A 20,004-nucleotide genomic window follows, 5' to 3' on the forward strand; every position below is an offset into this window, starting at 1 on the left:
TCAAAGGTCCATCACGAATCGGGACATGAATAAGGCAAATATGTCAAGTCAAAACATGGTTAGTGGGAAAATCTTGTTGTAAATGCCGCTGCAGAACTGCTCATCCATTAACTCAGATGTTCAATAAATCCATCTCGCCAAAGTGAATGATACAATAAGAACTCGGTGCCGTCAATCAAATTGTTGGGTCCACCCTCTTGAATCGGTTTGCGACAATATTTGGAGGGGGCGTGGAAGCAAACCCTTTGTTTTTTGGGGGAATTTTACAACGTTGCCGTAAAGTGGTTAGGTGTGGGTGGGGAAAATGTAGTGAAAGCTGCAGAAGTAGGAGATTTCCGGTAGGAAAGAGGATTAGGGAAAAGGAATTGGTGTATCGGGAGGTGGATGAGAGAGTTGGCAGGAAATGAACCGAAGGTGATACAGTTGCTCTTTGGTGCTACATTGTAACCCGGTGCTGAGTGAGTGAATCCGGAGCTTGCACGGTGTAACACAGCCCCGGGGCCAGAGATGTCTGCTCATCGTACTGGAGGAGAATGGGAGGCACACAGCCTGTATTGCAGCAGCAAGAACCACGTTTCAAATAAATCTAATCCTACCTTCTCAGACTGTCTTGTAAAGAAAATCGAGATATCAAATTCCCTATTGTTAAGGTACCTACACTTCTTTCCAGCTAAGATTTTTTTTAAAAATCTAGATATAGAAACATATGGAGAGTGGCTATTATGTTATAGGTTGGTTTCAAATTGGATAAAATTCAACTGTTCTTCCACCCGCTATCTAAAGTGTCTGCATATGTTAGAACTCCAAACGTGCCTGTTAATTAATTAATAGTTAATAAAATGAGCAGAGAAGTGAATCCAACTTGGATTCCCTCCCAGCAGATAGCTTGTTTGAATGTCTGATATCATTGCTGTTTAAATGTGTGAAGTGTGTGACATGTTGAGTGTAACAGCTGTGAGTGCCATGGGAAGATTTAGCAAATTAGCACCTCTAATATTCTGATGGGATATAAGTGGCTGTGTTAACATAAGATTTTCAAAAAGGCACTCGGCTTCAAGGAAAGTGTTTGACAAGCATTTTTGTTTGGGAAGTAGCAGGCAATTAAAAGATTAGTATTACTAGCATGCCATGTACAGTGAATTTATAATTCATTCTTTTGAACGAGTGAAGAGACGTTTGCCAGTTTCTTTGAAGCAGTGTTTATTTTGTGGTTGTTATAAACACTGTCTATAGGTCAATAAAAATGAAGTTCTGCTCTTTTTTTCAAACCTGTTTTGTCCCTTTAATACCTGACTCTTTTTTAAAGAGACAATATGGTAAGAAGCCATCATGGTTCTGTGTGCTGTACAAAATCCCCAATGGATCATGCCACATGGAGGGGATGTACATTGTAGTTGAAGTGATTTTTTTTTTGTAGTACAATAATACAGATGAGACAATACAGTAGACTTGTCATGTCTAATTTTCAAATGTTCACAAAATGGTTGTTGTATAATGAACGTGGATCTTTCTTGTAACTTACTGTAGGATATACAAGGCGTAGCCAGATGATTGTAAGTATATCTACTTGAAAGGTATAAATCGCACTGCACCTTTCATGTGTAAAATGTCTCAACATCCTTTAAGTGTGCACAGGAAGGGAGAGATGGGGAAAAATGGGATTTTCAGCCAAAATGGTCCAAAAGATGTATAAAATAATGAAATGTCTTTAATTTTTGAACCAATACATCTTTACTTCATAGGAATTGTATGAAGCAAAGCTTCAAGCTCGTTATTTAAATAAGTATTAGGTTTATTCAAGTTTTTCTTCATGTAAAGTGATAAATTTATGGAGTGGAGTTCTGGATAAAGTAGTGCAGATGAAAACCTGGGACTAATTTAATAATCAGCTGAATGCTGCAAGGTGAGAACATTACAGTCTCACTGGATGAGTGATGGCCTCAGTCTATAATCTTGCAGAAGGAATAAACACTTAGCAACAATGTAAAGTCAGAACAGATGACAAAGATTGATCAAGTAAAGCAGTTTTTAAGAGAACTTTTTTTAAAGTAGAGAGATGGTAGAGCCTCAGTGTAAAACTGAGGTCACTGCAGCCTCTACCACCAATGGTGGTGCAAAGAGGGCAAGAACAAAGGACCAAGTGGTGCAGCATGAGAAGATAAGGCTGCATGTTTGGAGAGTGTAATAGGGAGATTTTTTTAACAAGAGGATAAGAATTATAAATTCAACTTAACTGAGGCACAATGAGCTATGGTTGGCCAATAAAGATGGCAGTGATGAGCAAGTGGTATTTGTTGCCGAGTGAGTTTAGATCCGTTGGTCTATGGAAGATATAGAAAGTGTGACTGATATCAAAGATGTGGAGAATCTTTGAGACTAAAGGTGCAAGTATGGCATTCCTGTAGGGTTGAGGAAAGGGTGGAAGTTAAAGCCTAGCTGTGGGTCAGAAGGAATGCTTGGCTTTCACAGTCTGATTTAGCTCAAATTAGGGGCCATAGAGTCAATGGCAGAAAATGAAACTTTATAGCCTTTGAAAATTATCCTTCAGATGTTGAGTTTCTGGAAATTTTGGTTTCTCTGAAATGTAATGTCAGACATTGTAAACTCAACACTTATTTTCAACTACATCTAATAAATACAGTTGTATTCATGCTGGACAAAAGTGTTTGTGTGGGTGTTGATTTCAATTCCAACTGTTTCTATTGCTCTTAGGGTGGGTTATGGTGTGAAGGGTAAATAGGCAGGAGTAGTAGTGGTTGCTTAGCAACTGGAGGCCCTTTTATTCTTCACTTTGCTGAATTTGATGGCAGTTTGTGATGATACTGCTATTATATTTTATGTTTAAGGGAGAGTGCTTTGAGATTGTGTTTTGTTATAGTAGTCGGGCTGTCTAGTAGGAATGCAGCAGATGCTGAAAAGCAGGATAATTACCCATTTTAGCCATGCAAATATTTATTCAGCAGAAGGCTTAATGGGCTTTTGTTTACAAAGAAAAGGACCCCGGGGGTGTTTTCCTCATTAAACTATACAGGGTCATATAGTCATGTGATACTAGAAATGGGAGGAGCTAGGTTTGTAACAGAGGGCAAAAACAGCTCCCTCTGTTCAGTTACTGGAGGGGGCTGTTGAAAGATCAACACCTACAAGCTGTTCTCTTTCTCTCAAAAGTCTTTTTGCAACCTTCACAGCTGTTACTCAAGTTAGAGCAAGCATATTTGGATTGCTAACTGTATTTAAGTGCGTTTTTAAGTCCGTAAGAGGATGTTGCTTAATTGGAACTGAAATAGTGATAGAAATTAAAATTGCTTAGTTTCATGTTTAAAGATTGTTCAACTGTTAAGAATTAAGCTGCTACATTTTTTGAGTTATATTTATTCTGTTATGAATAGAGCCTGTTTTGATGATAACTCTAATTTGTCAGGAGAATCATCCCTGGAGTGAAACATCCTATCTTCTCGATGCTAAAATAGAAACATTGTTGGGGTCTAATCTGGTTTCATAATATACCTTGGGGTTCAAGACCAGCACCTAACACCAGGGAACGAACACCTCTCAACTCTGCCAGAAGAGAGATCAGACGGGATGGAAGCTGCAAAGAGACAGGCTTCCCAAAGAACCAGTTACTGTCCAGATAACCAGGGAATTGGGACAGACAGAATGTCTTAAGACAACTAAAGTCAAGAAAAGAGAGACCATGGTATTGTTCGGAAAAGTAAACGGAATGTTTTGATTTTAGAGAGACATTTGCAGCAACCTGATTTAAAGTGGAAAAGCAAACTTCAGCTGTAAATCAAAAGTTTAATGCCAATTTATGGAGTCTGGGAATTAAGAGTTAAAGCAGTTGTGAACAATTTTTACAGCAGTACAAAGACATCCTAAAGAGTAGTATAAAACCTGAATACCGGATTCACTTAAGTGGAGTGGAAGCTTTGCTTAACAGTCATTTGGAAAACTTGATTTGGAATGCAAACTGCTGATGGAAAGCATTATTGTGGAAGAAGATTTTAAAGCATGATTTTGGGAGTGGAATTTGGAAACTTTCACGTGACATAATTGGGGGGGGGGGTGGGGGGAGGATGCCGAGAAGAAATCCACAGACATTCGAGTGTGTGTATTTGACCACAGTCAATCTGTGTGCTTAAAAGGAAGTTGTGATAATGAGACTGTTGTAACTTGAGATCTAGTTGTAATCCATGCTAATCTTGAAATTTGTGTCTAATGATTAAGCTAAGGGAGCAGTAAAGGAGTATTATCATAATCCAGTTTTTCCTGTTTATTTTTTTTTCCTTGTTAAAACTAATTACTGTCCTATGCCTCTGTTCTTTGTTCTATTTTTTTTTTTAAAGTTAGTCCTTTGAGCTAGGGTTCCATTCTGGATTATTCTTGTTCAGTTAACTAGGATTGTAATGAACTACTGCTTTCCTAATTGCTTGCTTTACCACCAAGGACCACCACGTTCCTCTAAATTCTACTATTTACTTGAAAAAAATCTACTTAAATCTACTTAGCTATTCTTACTGGTGTGGATAATTCTACATTTCCCATGTTGTACTACACGTCCAAGTACATACCCAAATAATTCACTGGTCTATACCTCTTGCCTACTCTATATTGCTCAGTTTCCTACTTAGAAATCATAGAAAGAATCATTGAAACCCTACAGTACAGAAAGAGGCCATTTGGCCCATCGAGTCTGCACCGACCACAATCCCACCAGGCCCTATGCCCATATCCCTACATATTTACCCACTAATCCCTCTAACCTACGCATCTGAGGGCACTAAGGGCAATTTTTAGCATGGCCAATCAACCTAACCCACACATCTTTGGACTGTGGGAGCAAACCGGAGCACCCGGAGGAAACCCACGCAGACGCGAGGAGAATGTGCAAACTCCACACAGACAGTGACCCAAGCCGGGAATCGAACCCAGGTCCCTGGAGCTGTGAAGCAGCAGTGCTAACCACTGTGCTACCGTGCCGCCCTACTTGTCACCAGAAAACCCGCTCTTTGTCTTAGCCGTATCATCTATGTCATTGATATAGATTGTAAATAACTGTAATCCAGGTATGGATCCTTGCTTGATGCCTTAGGTACCCTGCCATCCTGCAAATGTCCTATTATTTCCACACTTTTTTTGTTTGTTTATCAATCCTGAATTAATGCTAATTAATCCCAATAACTCTTGCATGGTACCTTACCAAAAAACACGTTGTAGCCAATGGTTCCCTTTCACCTATCCTGTTAATTATGCCCTCAAAAGGCACCAATAGATTTATTAAATGCAATTTCTGTACATAAAACATTTGTTTCCCCCCCCCCCCCCCCCCCCCCAAAGACTGCTGTAACCTCATCATCAATAGTAGATTCTAGCATTGTCTTCAGGGCTAACTTGATTTAGAGTTTTCTGTTTTCCTTCTCGCATTTCCTGAACCACCAGGTGAGATTTGCTACTTTCCAATCCATAGCAATAGTTCTAAAATCTAGGGAATACTGGAAGATCAAAACCAATGTATCCACTATCTTTTGTGGCCATTTCTTTTAAAACCCAATTGTGTAGGCTATCCGATTCATAAGACCATAAGACACAGAAGAAGAAGACCATTCAGCCCATTGAGTCTGCTCAGCCATTCACTCAGATCATGACTGATCTGACATAGTCCTCAACTCTACTTTCCTGCCATATCCCTATAACCCTTGATTCCCTTATTGATCAAAGATCCGTCTATCTCAGCCTTGAACATAATGACCCAGCCTGTAGTAAACAATTCCACAGAAATACTGCCCTCTGAGAAAAGAAATTCCTACTGCTCTCTGTCTTAAATGGGTGATCTCTTACTCTGAGATTATGCCATCTGATCCTGGACACTTCCCACAAGGGAAAACAACCTCTCAGCATCTACCCTGTCAAGCCCCCTGAGAATCCTATATGTCTCAATAAGGTTGCCTCTCATTCATCTAAACTCCAATGAGTACAGGCCCAACCTACTTAACCTCTCTTCACTTTTAAAAAAAATCCCTCTATACACAGGATCAATCTAGTTGACCTTCTCTGGACTGCCTCCAATGCTAGTATACCTTCCCTTAAATAAGGGGACCAAAACTGTTCACAGTATTCAAAGTGTTGTCTAACTAGTGCCTTGTATAGTCTTAGTAAGACTTCCCTATTTTTATTCTCCGTTCTCGTTGAAATAAAGGGTAACATTCCATTTGCCTTCCCAATTATTTGCTGAACTTGCCTGTGAGCTTTTGTGGTTTTTTTTGCATGAGGACCCCCAAATCCCACTGTGCTGCAGTTTCATGCAGTTTTTCTCCATTTAAATAATGTTCAGCTTTTTTATTCTTCCACCAAAGTGCATAATTTCACATTTTCTACATTATATTCCATTTGCCAAGTTTTTTTGCCCACTCACTTAACCTGTCTATATCCCTCTGCAGGCTCCGTCATCCTCACCACTTGCCTTCCCACCTATTTTTGTCATCCGCAAACTTGATTTGATTTATTATTGTCACATTAACATACAGTGAAAAGTATTGTTTCTTGCGCGCTATACAGATAAAACATACCATTTATAGAGAAGGAAATGAGAGAGTGCAGAATGTAGTGTTACAGTCACAGCTAGGGTGCAGAGAAAGATCAACTTAATGCAAGATAAGTCCATTCAAACGTCCATTCCCTGACAGCAGCAGGGAAGAAGCTGTTCTTGAGTCAGTTGGAACGTGACCTCAGACTTTTGTATCTTTTTCTCGAAGGAAGAAGGTGGAAGAGAGAATGTCTGGGGTGCGTGGGGTCCTTAATTATGCTGGCTGCTTTGCTGAGGCAGCGGGAAGTGTAGACAGAGTCAATGGATGGGAGGCTGGTTTGCGTGATGGATTGGGCTACATTCACGACCTTTTGTAGTTTCTTGTGGTCTTGGGCAGAGCAGGAGCCATACCAAGCTGTGATACAACCAGAAAGAATGCTTTCTATGGTGCATCTGTAAAAGTTGGTGAGAGTCGTAGCTGACATGCCAAATTTCCTTAGTCTTCTGAGAAAGTAGAGGCGCTGGTGGACTTTCTTAACTATAGTGTCAGCGTGGGGGTACCAGGACAGGTTGTTGGTGATCTGGATACCTAAAAACCTGAAACTCTTGACCCTTTCTACTTCGTCCCCATTGATGTAGACAGGGGCATGTTCTCCTTTACGCTCCTGTTTTGTTGACATTGAGGGAGAGATTATTGTTGCCGCACTAGTTCACCAGATTCTCTATCTCATTCCTGTAGTCTGTCTCGTCGTTGTTTGAGATCCAACCTATGGTGGTGTCGTCAGTAAACTTGAAAATCGAATTGGAAGGGAATTTGGCCGCACAGTCATAGCTGTATAAGAAGTAAGGCTGAGAACACAGCCTTGTGGGGCACCAGTGTTGAGGATGATCGTGGAGGAGGTGTTGTTGCCTATCCTTACTGATTGTGGTCTGTGAGTTAGGAAACCTGGGAATGGTACACTCACTTCCCTCATCCAAGTCATTAAAATATATATTTTAAATAATTGTGGTCACAGCACAGGGGCATTCCACAGGTTGCCATCCTGAAAGTGCTTGTTTTATCCCAACTCTGTTAGCCAATCCTCCATGCATGCTAATATACTATCCTCAACACAATGGGCTCTTATTTATTGGTGCAGTACCTTATCGATCGCTTTTTGGATGTCCAAGTATATTACATCTAGTTCCCCTTTATCCTGCTGGTGACCACTTCAAAGAATTCTAATAAATTTATCAGGCATGATTTCCCCTTTATGAAGCCATGCTGATTCTTGTTTTTCTAAATGCTCTGCTATTACATCCTTTATAATGGACTCCATTTCCCCAATGACAGAAGTTAAGCTAACTGGCATATAGTTACCCATTTTTGTCTCCTTTTTGATTAAGGTTGTTACATTGGCAGTTTTCCAATTTGCTGGGACTTTTCCAGAAGGTAAGGATTTTTGGGAGATTACTACCAGTGCATCTATTCTCTCTCTAACTACTTCCTTTAATATCCTGGGATGCAACCTATCAGGTCCATGGGAACATTAGTTCAGGGCCCCATCAGTTTCCCCATTACATTTTCTCGAGTGATAGTTGCTGTATTTATTTTGTCCCCTTCCCAAATTTAAAAAAAGACTATGAATATTTCTTGCTACATGTTTTTGATTATGCTGAAAGATTAGCCGTGATAACACTACGCACTAGGTTTGATTGCCAGCAGTATTTTGACTTGTGCCATTCAAGGGAGCTAAGCCCTTTATTGGCTTAGACATGACAACTGGATTTTATGCTGACAAATGAGGTGTCATGCACACTAAAACAGAGAACTTGACCAATGTACAGGCTGAAAACATTTCCAATAGCAAAGGCAAATTTTCTTCTATTATGTGTTCATTGACTATTAAGTGAAACTGCCTAGGCTGGGCTTAAGTTAATCAAATGGGCTAATAGAACTACTAAATACATAAGTGGAACAATTATTTTAATAAGCTTGTGGAATTCATTGATGTAACCACACAAAATTTAGGCAGTTCTGGTTCCCAAGCTTTAAAAGAGCATTGGTGCATTTGAAAAGTTCAGAGATACGAGGGTGATAGTTAAATTTATTTTTGTTTGTAGCAGAATTATAAAGAGATGCAAAGCAAGATTCTAAAATATGGATAATGTCGGTTTTTTATTCATTTGTCAGATGTGGGTGAGCCAGCATTTATTGCCCATCCCTAATTACCCTGAACTGAGTGGCTTGCTCAGGCATTTAAGAAATGTAAGGAATTTAAGCAGATAACTTAACCCTGCATGTTGTTTCATGACTTTCGCTGGTGGTTATCTTTCAAATCCTGTAGATTCTGGAAAGATTTCTGCAGACTGGAAAGTAGCGAATGTCACCCCATTATTTGAGAAGGGATGGAGAGAGAAAACAGAGAGCCACAGACCTGTTAGTTTGATGTCAGTCATGGGGAAAAATGTTAGACTCTATTATAGAGGATGTGATAACTGGACATTTAGAAAATAATTGTGTGATTGGGCAGAGTCAACATGGATTTATGAAGGGAAAATCATGTGAATAAGTGTGAAGTTATTCGCTTCGATAGAAAATTAGTGAGAGATTGAGAAGTGTTGGATGTCCAAAGGGACCTGGGTGTCCTTGTTCTTAAGTCACTAAAAGCTAACACGCACATGCAGCAAGCAATTAGGAAGGTAACTGATATGTTGGCCTTTTATTACAAGGAGATTTGAGTATGGGAGTAAAGACATTGTGCTGCAGAACCTTGGTGAGACTGTACCTGGAATATTGTGTACAGTTTTATGTTCCTTTCCTTTTTAAAAGGATATACTTACCATAGAGGCAATGGAATAGAGGTTCACCAGACTAACCCCTGGGATGGCAGGTTTGCCTAATGAGGGATTTTGAGGAAACTGGGCCTGTATTCTCAGCTTTGAAAAATAAGAGGTGATCTCTTACAGGGTTCGATTGGGGGGGATGTAGGAATGATATTACCCCTAGCTGGTGAATCTAGAACCATGAGAGAGAGAGAGAGACTGTCTCAATAAGCAGCAGGCCATTTAGGACTGAGTTGAGAGGGATGTCTTCACTCGGAGTGGTGAATCTTTAGAATTCACGCACCCAGAGGGCCATTGAAGCTCTACCATTGAACATGTTCAAGACACAAATCAATAGGTTCCTGGATACTAATTACATTAAGGGATTTGAAGATGGTGCGGGAAAGTGGCATTGAGGTGGATAGTCAGCCATGATCTAATTGAATGGCTTAGCAGATTCGATGGGCAAAATGGCCGCCTCCTGCTCCCATGTACCTTAGGTTCCTAATGGACACGGGCACAAAAAAATTAGATGACAAATCTAAGTTTAAAAACAGGAGCAATTTTCTTTCCTTGTTCAATAGTGGATATGGGCAATGAGCTTCAATAAACTGAACTGATTTTTGGGATGGAAGTCTAGCTAAATATCTCTTTCAGAAGATGTTTGATGGCTCTAATGACAAGGATGGTTAGAGATAATTGAATACTATGGAGCATAAACAGCATAAATATTCTGGTGTTCTGGAGAATAGTGAATGAGATGGGGTTAAGTGTAAAACTTACTGTACACTAAATCCTTTTCTAAATGCAGCTGCATTTTTTTCTAGAAATCTGAAAAGAGCTAGTTGTGTTTTTATGCATGGGTGTTTTCAATTAAATGGCACAAGATTGGTGTAATTAAACCAGGCATGTGATACTATTAAATGCTGTTTGTTCCATTTCCACTGAGTTCTGTAGAAGAACAAGAGAGCTGAACACGCAACTCCCACAGGTGGGTGCTTCCCTGTGACAGTTACAACAGGCTGATGTCATTAGCAACCAATCCACATTGAGCTCTGTGTTCAAGGGGCATTCAGTTTTTGCTGTGTGTGTGGGTGCGCTGTCTCCACCTTGCAGATGTCGTCAGTTTTACTGTTAACACTTATTGTGCTGAATGTGCTGCAGTTGTGGTACAATGGTTTTCTGTCTCTTTCTATAGCTGAAATGAAAATGTCCATTCTGTTATGGATCAACCTTTGCTTTATTCAGTTAGAGAACCACTTCTATATGCAACAGTTCTACAGTGTGTCGAGCCGCTCAGTTCTCCAGGTTTTACCCTGTTTCTGTTCTGTTCAATAAAAAAACAGCAGAGTAACAACCATGTATGATTTTTTAAGTTTTGCTTTTAAAACTAAAAATCATCTCATTTTCTGGTCACAGACTTTTCCAGGTGCTGGGCAAGGTTTATACAAGCTAGAAATATGAAATCATTGTGCCCTGAATGCCTTGCCACTTAGACCCAGAAAGCAAACTGTCACTAGTGCACTAGTATAAAAAGGACATTTGTAACATTTATTTTAGGCTTTCACTGAGTTCTGTTTTATACTCCAGATCTTGGTGAATACAATTGAGAAATAATCTTCCATTGCCAGCATGCCACCAAGCTAAGGCACAATTCATTTGGTTTTGCACCAGTCTCGAGGGAAGTAGTTTTTGTTCGGTCCTTCGTAATAATGTTGTTCCATGGAAGATTCTTTTACAAAATGTGGGAACCGGTGATGTGGCCTATATTTGTTTCCCACCCCTAATTGCCTGTGAACTATGTTACCCTGGGGCTTAGTTTACCCTCTTAGCTGGATGTAGAAGCTCCCACAATACTGGACAAAGCAGAGGAGGAAAGTTCTCCACTGTCCAAGCCAACATTTTTCCCCTTAAGTAATATCACATTTTCAACAAAAACTGATTGCTCGTTTAATTCCATCCTGTTGATGGTATCATAGAATCCCTGCAGTGCAGAAGGAGACCATTTGGCCCATCGAGTCTGTACCGATCACAATCCCACCCAGGCCCTATCCCCATAACTTATTTACCCTGCTAGTCCCTCTGACACTAACGGGCAGTTTACTATCACCAATCAACCTAACTTGCACATCTTTGGACTGAGAGAGGAAACCAGAGCACCCGGAGGAAACCCACGCAGACGCGGGGAGAATGTGCAAACTCCACACAGACAGTGACTCGAGGCCGGAATTGGACCCAGGTCCCTGGTGCTGTGTGGCAGTAGTGCTAACCACTGTGCTACCGTACCGCCCATGTATCTTGCTGCTACCTTTGCATCTGTTACATTGGGAGCATTTTTTAAAAAAAAATACTGTTTTTGTTCTTTCAAGAGATGTGGGCTGCACTGGCTGGGCCAGCATTTAATGCCCATTTCTATTTGTCCTTGAAAAGGTGGGGTGGTGAGCTGCCTTCTCGAACAGCTGCATTACTTGACTGTGAAGCACTTTCACACTTCGCTGCTTGGAAAAGCTGCTATGTAAATGCTGTTTGCCTGTTTTTTTTTTACTTGCATATCTGATGATGAAATTGGTACTTCAGCTCAGGGTGGCAGGCAGCCAATTGCTTGTTGTCCTTGTAGGTGAAAAGTTGTGAGAGATGCAAATTGAGCTGCCGACATCAACAGGAATGCTTTTCGATTGTATGATTAGGTCATGGAACAAGGTAGATGCAAAATAAATCCACTCAGGCTCACCCCTCCACTCTGCTACCACATTGTGAAGTCTTTTATAAAACTGAACTTACTGCCATTTTTCATGTGTGTCAGTGGAGAGTCTAGTTAAAGTTGACATTTTTATCTATTAGCTTTAACGAGCTGCAAATCTCTAACATCTGTGTGTGTTCAAAGTGAGCAATGGGTAGTCTCAAACTGCTAGTTGGGAAGTTGCAGTACAAAACTGTCATTCAATACAGTTGAGCAATAAATTACCAATTTCACTCACAAAAGGCATAAAGAGAGAAGATGTCTGAAATGGAAATGTCACGCTAGTACAGTTTGAACTGCCCTTTTTTGTGGCAAGGATTTGGGCAGACCTGCCACAACAGATAGAACTCTACTTGCATCTGATCCATTTTGGGAATACTCATTGCTGACAAAATGAGAAATGTTCCATGTCCCTTATCTTTAATCATATATGAAGGATTCTATAATTAACTTTCCCAACTTTCTGCTCTTGCCCATGTAGACTCAGCTGACTTATTTTGGCAGCATTGGACTGAATGGGATTGAGTGCAGAAGTGCCTGCATGTTCTGAAGACACCAATGATGTACAGCTTTGCTGGAGAGAGGCCTCCTGGGCAGGATGCTGAACCCTGTTCTCGCCCTCTGTCTCAGGCCCGTGTATACTTGGAGCAGATCCGGAGCCGAGTATCTCCCAACATACAGGAGGGTCATCAGGCAACCAGAAGCGCAGCCACGAAACGAGACTACCTTGTTGATGCAGCAAAGCAGATTCGCTTAGCTCTGGATCGAGAAGTCAATGAGGATTATGAAGCTGCATTTAACTATTACAAAAATGGAGTGGATCTGCTTCTGAAGGGAGTGCAAGGTATGCATTTTAAATAGAGCTGAAAAGTATTTTAACCCACGGTAATTTGGGAAAAGTTTAGATTCCTGAGACATCTTACGATTGATGAACAGCAAATGTTTTGACGAGCATATTGTTATTTTGACAGAATAAAACCATACAACAAAAACTCCTTGGACTCCAATATCACCGATATTTAAAGTGGTACCTTCTTTATTTACACACATGGCAAATCTTATTATTTGTTGCATTGTTACTGATGACTCATTGTGTATTGCCAGCTATGTTACTAAGGTCAGGATAGTTCCGTTTTGAACATCCATCTGTGTTGAGCTAGCAATCTTCGCTAGGATGGCAATGAAAATAGTCTGCTTAACTTCAGCGCCTGAGGTTAGATTACTGACGTGAATCACTGCATTCAGGAGCAATGGAAGAAAAGCTGTGTTTGGAATATTTGATTGTTGAACTAAGGACTAATTTGCAGAGAATTGTCCAAAAATGTAAATTTTGCTTGATGTTGTGGCAGAAAAAACTGAGTGCTGTCTTCCTTTCCCCAGAATTAGTCAGTGCTTCTTTTACTACTAACTAATGGCAGCCCTCAGAATAAGGGAAACGCTTATCAAGAGGAAGAGAGAGGATGTAAAAAGTGAAGACAGTGCCAGGTAAAAGAGGTGGAAAGATGCCAAGGGAGAAAGAGAGAGCACATGAACAAGTAGGCCATTCAGCCCCTCGAGCTTGCTCTGCCATTTAATAAGATCATGGCTGATCTGATAACCTCAATTTGCATCCTATCTACCCCAGATAACCTATTACCCCCTTACGGAGAATCCATCCCTCTGTCTTGAAAATGTTCAAAGACTGCTTCCATAGCCTGTTTAGGAAGCATTCCAAAGACGCTCAACCCCCTTGAGGGAAATAAATTCTCCTCATCTCCATTTTAAATGGACAACCCCTTACTTTTAAACAGTGACCCCTAGTTGTATATTCTCCCACTAGAGGAAACATCCTCTCTGCATCCACTCTGTAAAGTCCCTTCAGCATCTTGCATGTTTCAATCAAGTTGCCTCTTACTTAAACTTTAGGGCATAAAACATAGAAAAACATAGAAACCCTACAGTGCAGAAGGAGGCCATTCGGCCCATCGAGTCTGCACCGACCACAATCCCACCCAGGCCCTACCCCCACATATTTTACCCGCTAATCCCTCTAACCTACGCATCCCAGGACTCTAAGGGACAATTTTTAACCTGGCCAATCAACCTAACCCGCACATCTTTGGACTGTGGGAGGAAACCGGAGCACCCGGAGGAAACCCACGCAGACACGAGGAGAATGTGCAAACTCCACACAGACAGTGACCCAAGCCGGGAATCGAACCCGGGACCCTGGAGCTGTGAAGCAGCAGTGCTAACCACTGTGCTACCATACAAACCTATCCTGATCAACCTTTTCTCAGAAGACAACCCGCCCATTCCAGGTGCTTCCAATGCATTTATATCCTTCCTCCATTAAGATAAAACTGTACAAAGTACTTCCAACTGTGATCCCACTAGAGCTCCATATAACTGACACACAATCTCCCTACTTTTGTATTCAGATTCCCTAGAAATAAATGATATTCTATTAGCTTTCCAATTTAAGTATCTGCATGCTAGCCTTTTGCAATTCATGTACCCAAGACACGTCGATCCCTCAGAAAATCAAAGTTCTGCAATCGCTCTCCATTTGGATATTCTGTTTCTCCTTTATTCTTCCTGGGCAACCCCAGGAATGTTTTCCCACATTATACTCCATATGCCAGATCTTTGCTCATTCACTTAACCTACATCTACATCTTTTCACAGTCTCCTTATGTCTACTTTACAACTTACTTTCCCACTTATCTTTGTGCCCTCAGCAAATTTGGCAACCATCCCTTCATCCAGGTCATTTATATAAATTGTAAACAGTTAGAAGTCACAGCACTGATCCCTGTGGCACGCCACTCACTACATCTTGCCAACCTGAAAATGAATTTTTATGCCTACGCTCTGCTTTCTGTTAGCCAGCCAATCTTCTATTCATGCCCATATGTTACCCCCATACCAGTGGGTCCCAACCTTTTATCTGTCGGGGCACATGTTTATACTTTTTTTTTAGAAAAAACTTTGAGGCACACCTCCGATTTTCTCCAACCAAGCTGCCCTCTAACAAAGCCTTTTATCTCTAAAACCTCCTTTTTTAAAAAAAAACATGTCAAGCCACCATTAATGTGATTTTTATTAGTTTGAAGTTTACAGTGACAGTCTTATCACGAGTTACATGTCAAATATAATTTTTTATTGAAAATGTGCACAATTTAAAAGGTTCTCATTAAAGATTTCAAATGTTTCCAGTTTTAAGTCTGCATTTCTCAACGTGAAAGTTCAATATTGAAAGAAATACTGTGAGCAGCATCTTACTGACAACAGTAATGTGACACCTGGGCCTGCCTCTGTGAGCAATCTCTTGATCCAAGGAGAAACTGATGACAGGGCATTTGCAGGTCTTGCTGCACTGACAGGTGCTTTGTTTTTTTACATAAGCCAGGATTGAGAAAGTCAACTCGCACAGGTGGGTTGTGGGAAATTGTAAGTGTACTATTATAGCACAATCTGAAATAGATGGATATTCTTGTCCTGCAAGCAACTCAAATGTATCCCGAGGCATCTCAGCAAATTAGTGTATGATCCATCCTGAGCTCTGCGAATTCCTCTTGTCCTTTAGTGACAATTTCTTTGATTCGAAGAAAGTGAACTAAATGGACTGGGGAAGTAACATTCAAACTTCTGTTGTAGAGTTTTCAGATGTCTGTTGAAAAGGTTGAGTATGGTTTTGCCAGTAGGACTTGAGCATCCAGCAGCACGGTGGCACAGTGGTTAGCACTGCTGCCTCACGGCGCCAGGGACCCGGGTTCAATTCCCGGCTTGGGTCACTATATATGTGGAGTTTGCACATTCTCCCTGTGTCTGCTTGGGTTTCCTCCTACAGTCCAAAGATGTGCAAGTTGGGTGCATTGGCCATGCTAAATTCTCCCTCAGTGTACCCGAACTGGTGCTGGAGTGTGGTGACTAGGGGATTTTCACAGTGACTTCATTACAGTGTGAATGTAAGCCTACTTGTGACTAATAAATAAACTTTATCTCAATTGACCCACTTGCCACTTTTTCCTGTCAAGTGGCCAGTTTTGATCTGAAGCTTTAAAATTTATCTCTGGTTGTCAGAATGTTCATAGTATCCCCCTGCATTTTAACATTCAGATGCTGAATATACCTGAAAGATATGCAAGCTGAGCATATCAAGAATCATCACATTAAATCTTTATGTCGCAATTCATGCAGGGTGGAAAACTTTTTAGTGCTTTATGGAGCTCATAACCACAAGAGAGGACTTTTCCCGGAGACAGTCATGTGTGCATGGATAAACCCTGGTACTCAGCTCCCATCTCTTCACACAAAATAAGAAACACATCCGATTTCAAAGGACTTAACTTCACACAATTTTCACTGTTTGGTCCAACCCTACAGTTTTTATTCATTTCTGGGATATGGGTGTCACTGGCTGGCCAGCATTTATTGCCCATCCCTAGTTGCCCATGGAGGGCAGCTGAGAGTCAACCACATTGGTCATGTAGTCCACACCAGGTAAGAATTGCAGATTTCCTTCTCTGAAGGACATTAGTGAACCAGGTGGGCTTTTTTGACAATCAACAATGGTTTCGTGGTCATGATTAATTCTTAATTCCAGATATTTATTGAATTCAAATTCCACCATCTGCCATGGCGGCATTCGAACCTGGGTCCCCAGAGCATTAGCTGATTTTCTTGATTAATAGTCTTACGATAATAACACTAGGCCATCGCCTCAGCTGGCATTGTTTTGGCAACAAGGGTTTCTCAGTTCAGGATACAGTGGCTAACCTGAATGTCGGGATTCCGTTCTTTCACCTTACCCATGAATCCTTTGGTTCTTCCCATCATGGAAGATGCTCTGTCAGTGCAGATGCTACTGCACTTGGTTTAGTTAAGATTTTCTTTACTCCAGAAAAAGAGTTGTGGCATGAAAGATTTCCTCTCTGGTCACATGACCAAGCAATTCTTTGCAAAAGAAGAAATTCTCTTTGATAGAATCCCCAACAACACACCTGGCATTGACGAAGAGCTGATAGGATCTGCTATTATTCGTGGAGTCATCAATCCGCAGGGCAAATTTTCCACTGACTTCAAATTTCTCCTCAAGCACCTGCTCAACATCAACTGACAATTTGTCAATATGCTGTTTGATTGTACTATCAGAAAGAGGAACTTTGTCAATTTTCTAGACAGCATCAGCTCCCAGTATTACTTCCTCAATACTTCTGCATGCCGACAGAGTTAGAGTTTCCGCAATGGTCTGTGGTTTCTTCAATTTCACTGAGCTCAGCCACCAGGTAACTTGCCTCCGGTGCGTTATCTGAAACGTGCACACGTTCCATCATACATTGATTTTTCTTCATGTTTTGTTCTCTAAAGCTTTTGAAGTACTGTATGCCTTTACTGGAAAAGTGTTTTGTATTGAAATAGTGCTTCAACTTGATGATAACTGCAGCGCTTGAGAGCTTCTCCCTGCAAATTGGGCGTTAAGGCCAAGTAGCCATCACTGTACTGTCTGCAATTGAATTTTACTTTTCTTTTCTCCTGAGGTTCCATTATTTTCAGCAACATCTGAATCAGAATGGGATTCTTCACTTCTCCAAGAACTTATCCATGGCAAACTGTGGTCAAACACGTCACACTGTGCAATAAATACCCTGAAGCATCAATTTACAAGCACAATTTCAGGTCATTGGCAATGCCAAGCTCTCAACTATTCCAAAGGTGTATCCTTGCCCCAGTTCTCCCTGCAGCATGCAGTTACCAACCTTCAGTTGCCTTCTCAGATCTTTGGGCCTTTTCCAGGGTTTCTTCGACTACTGGGGCTTCTCTCAAGTCCAGCTCACTTTAGTTCCACTCCTCGCAGTCCTTTCTCTAATTTAGCTTTATTCGTTCCTGTTTTGTAACTGACTTCCTCCCTTGCTGGAAACTTTTTTCTTTCTCCCTGTCTTCTCTCTTGTTCTCCTTAGTTCCTTCACTTCTCCCAGGGTTTTTGTGCCCTTTTTGTGTTTTCACTTTTTACGCAGCCACATGGTGCTTTTATCTTCAGCTCCATGCTCGACACCTCTGGTCACAAGGAATCTTGGGTCTCCTGCGCATGCACCACCTGGGTGGTTCAGATTTTGTTTTATATTGGTAATCCAACCGTACATGCATTGGTCAGGAATGAGTCTTCCTGGCACATGCCAACACTTTGGGGCCTTCACGGCACACCAGTTGGGAACCTCTGCCTATACCATGAGTTTTTACTTTCCACAATAGCCATTGATGGTGGCCCTTTATCAAAATGCCTTCTGGAAATCTAGGTACAGTAGATGCACTGGTTCCCCTTTATTTACAGCATATGTTATTTCCTCAAAAAACTCCCAATAAGTGTTTAAAAATTATTTCCCTTTCACAAAATAATATTCACTCTGCCTGATTTATCTTGAATTTGTCCAAGTGCCCTCATATCGCTTCTTTAATAATAGCTTTTAACATTTTCCCTCTGACAGATGTTAAGCTAACTGGCCTATACTTTCCTGCTTTCTGTCTCCTTCCTTTTTCGAATAATGAAATTACATTTGCCACCTCCCTGAATCTTGGAAGTTTCGGAAAATTAAAACCAATGCATCGACTATCCCACTAGCTACTTTTAAGATTCTATGATGAAGTCCATCCGGACTCGGGCACTTATCATCCCACAGCTCCAACAATTTACTCAATGCCATTTACTTCTCTGGGTGATTGTAATTTTCCTGAGTTCCTTCCTCCCTTCCATTTCCTGATTTATAGCTAATTCTAGGATGTTACTTGTATCCTCTACAGTGAAAACTGATGCACAGTATCTGTTCAATTAATCCGCCATTTCAGTACTTTTCCCTCCACCATCAGTTCTCCAGATTCAAGTTTCTATTGGACCAACAAACTTTTTAAACTTGTTTATTTTTAAAATATTTATAGAAACTCTTACTATCTACTTAGCTTGCTCTCATACTCCAAGCTTTCCCTCCAAATCCAATATGGTTAACTCTTAAATGCACTCAGAAATGGCCTAGCAAGCCACTCAGTTCAGGGGCAATCAGGGATGGCAGTGAATGCTGGCCTAGCCAGCAATGCCAGCATCCTAAGAATAATGAATTTTTAAAAAGGTTTATGGGTAAATAAGGGCTGTTTGGTTGAGGTGCTTGGGTGTCTGCTACTTGTGGATCTGTAACCCACCACAGAGCCAATATGTTTGGGCAAGGACAGACAATAGATAAATAACACTCAGCAGGAACGAGAGCATGTGAAAATCCAGAATTAATACTTAGTGCACAAATAATGAGATAGTTGAGAGTAGTTATTGGTTGCATGGTGAAGCAGAACTTAATCTGGATAAATTATCTACCAGGGTCAGGACAACATTTGCAGACCTTTCTCAATGTAGTTACGCTACATGGCTTCACTGCAATAAAGAAGTGGTGGTTTTGCCGCTGGTCCATCCCTTTATGGGAGGTGGAGAATAACCTGGCACAGTGATTTAAAAGAATTGTCAGTAGGCTTAGCAAAATATTCAGAGTTTTTCCATCCAGATGATGGTTGGAATCTGGAACATACTGCCTGAAGGGGTGGCAGAAGCAGAAACCCTGAGCACATTTTTAAAAAATAAATTACTAAGTTATTGCACTTCACATGCATATCCTACAGAAGAGTGGGGTAAAGTTTGACCGCTGTTTTTCAGCTTGCACAGACATCATGGGCTGAACTATTTCCTATGTAGTGTGTTGGCATCTTAACTAGCCAATGACCTTGGTGTGAGTTGGCGAGCTGTCACTCCACTCTAAATTGAGTTGTTTGGAATTGGACATTGATTATGTTTTAGCCAGGTTGTCAGAGCTGGCATCTTATGGTTTCTCTGTCTTGCACTGTGTGCGTGCGTAGAATAATCATCGATCGCTGAGCTGGCAAGGGATGCAGTTGACTTTAATTGATGGAGACAGCA

The 20,004-nt window shown here is 40.9% G+C and overlaps 1 protein-coding gene across 7 annotated transcripts in view; it reads left to right on the forward strand.

Moving 5' to 3' along the window:
- Nucleotides 1-273: 273 nt before the first annotated feature.
- Nucleotides 274-20,004, forward strand: part of rps6kl1 (ribosomal protein S6 kinase-like 1) — a 36,912-nt gene continuing 17,181 nt past the window's right edge. For 3 of the 7 annotated variants that reach the window (XM_078234326.1, XM_078234333.1, XM_078234330.1), the window contains exons 1-2: nucleotides 288-650; nucleotides 12,550-12,912. In XM_078234326.1, the coding sequence (XP_078090452.1) occupies nucleotides 12,627-12,912 (286 nt within the window). In that variant the 5' untranslated portion in view covers nucleotides 288-650; nucleotides 12,550-12,626. Of the gene's footprint in view, nucleotides 651-1,527; nucleotides 1,554-7,909; nucleotides 7,956-12,549; nucleotides 12,913-20,004 lie in introns of all 7 variants that reach the window. The other 4 variants (XM_078234328.1, XM_078234327.1, XM_078234332.1 and 1 more) reach the window with 4 other exon arrangements.

Source organism: Mustelus asterias, chromosome 18, assembly GCF_964213995.1.
Source record: "Mustelus asterias chromosome 18, sMusAst1.hap1.1, whole genome shotgun sequence".
NCBI classification, from domain to species: Eukaryota; Metazoa; Chordata; class Chondrichthyes; order Carcharhiniformes; family Triakidae; genus Mustelus; species Mustelus asterias.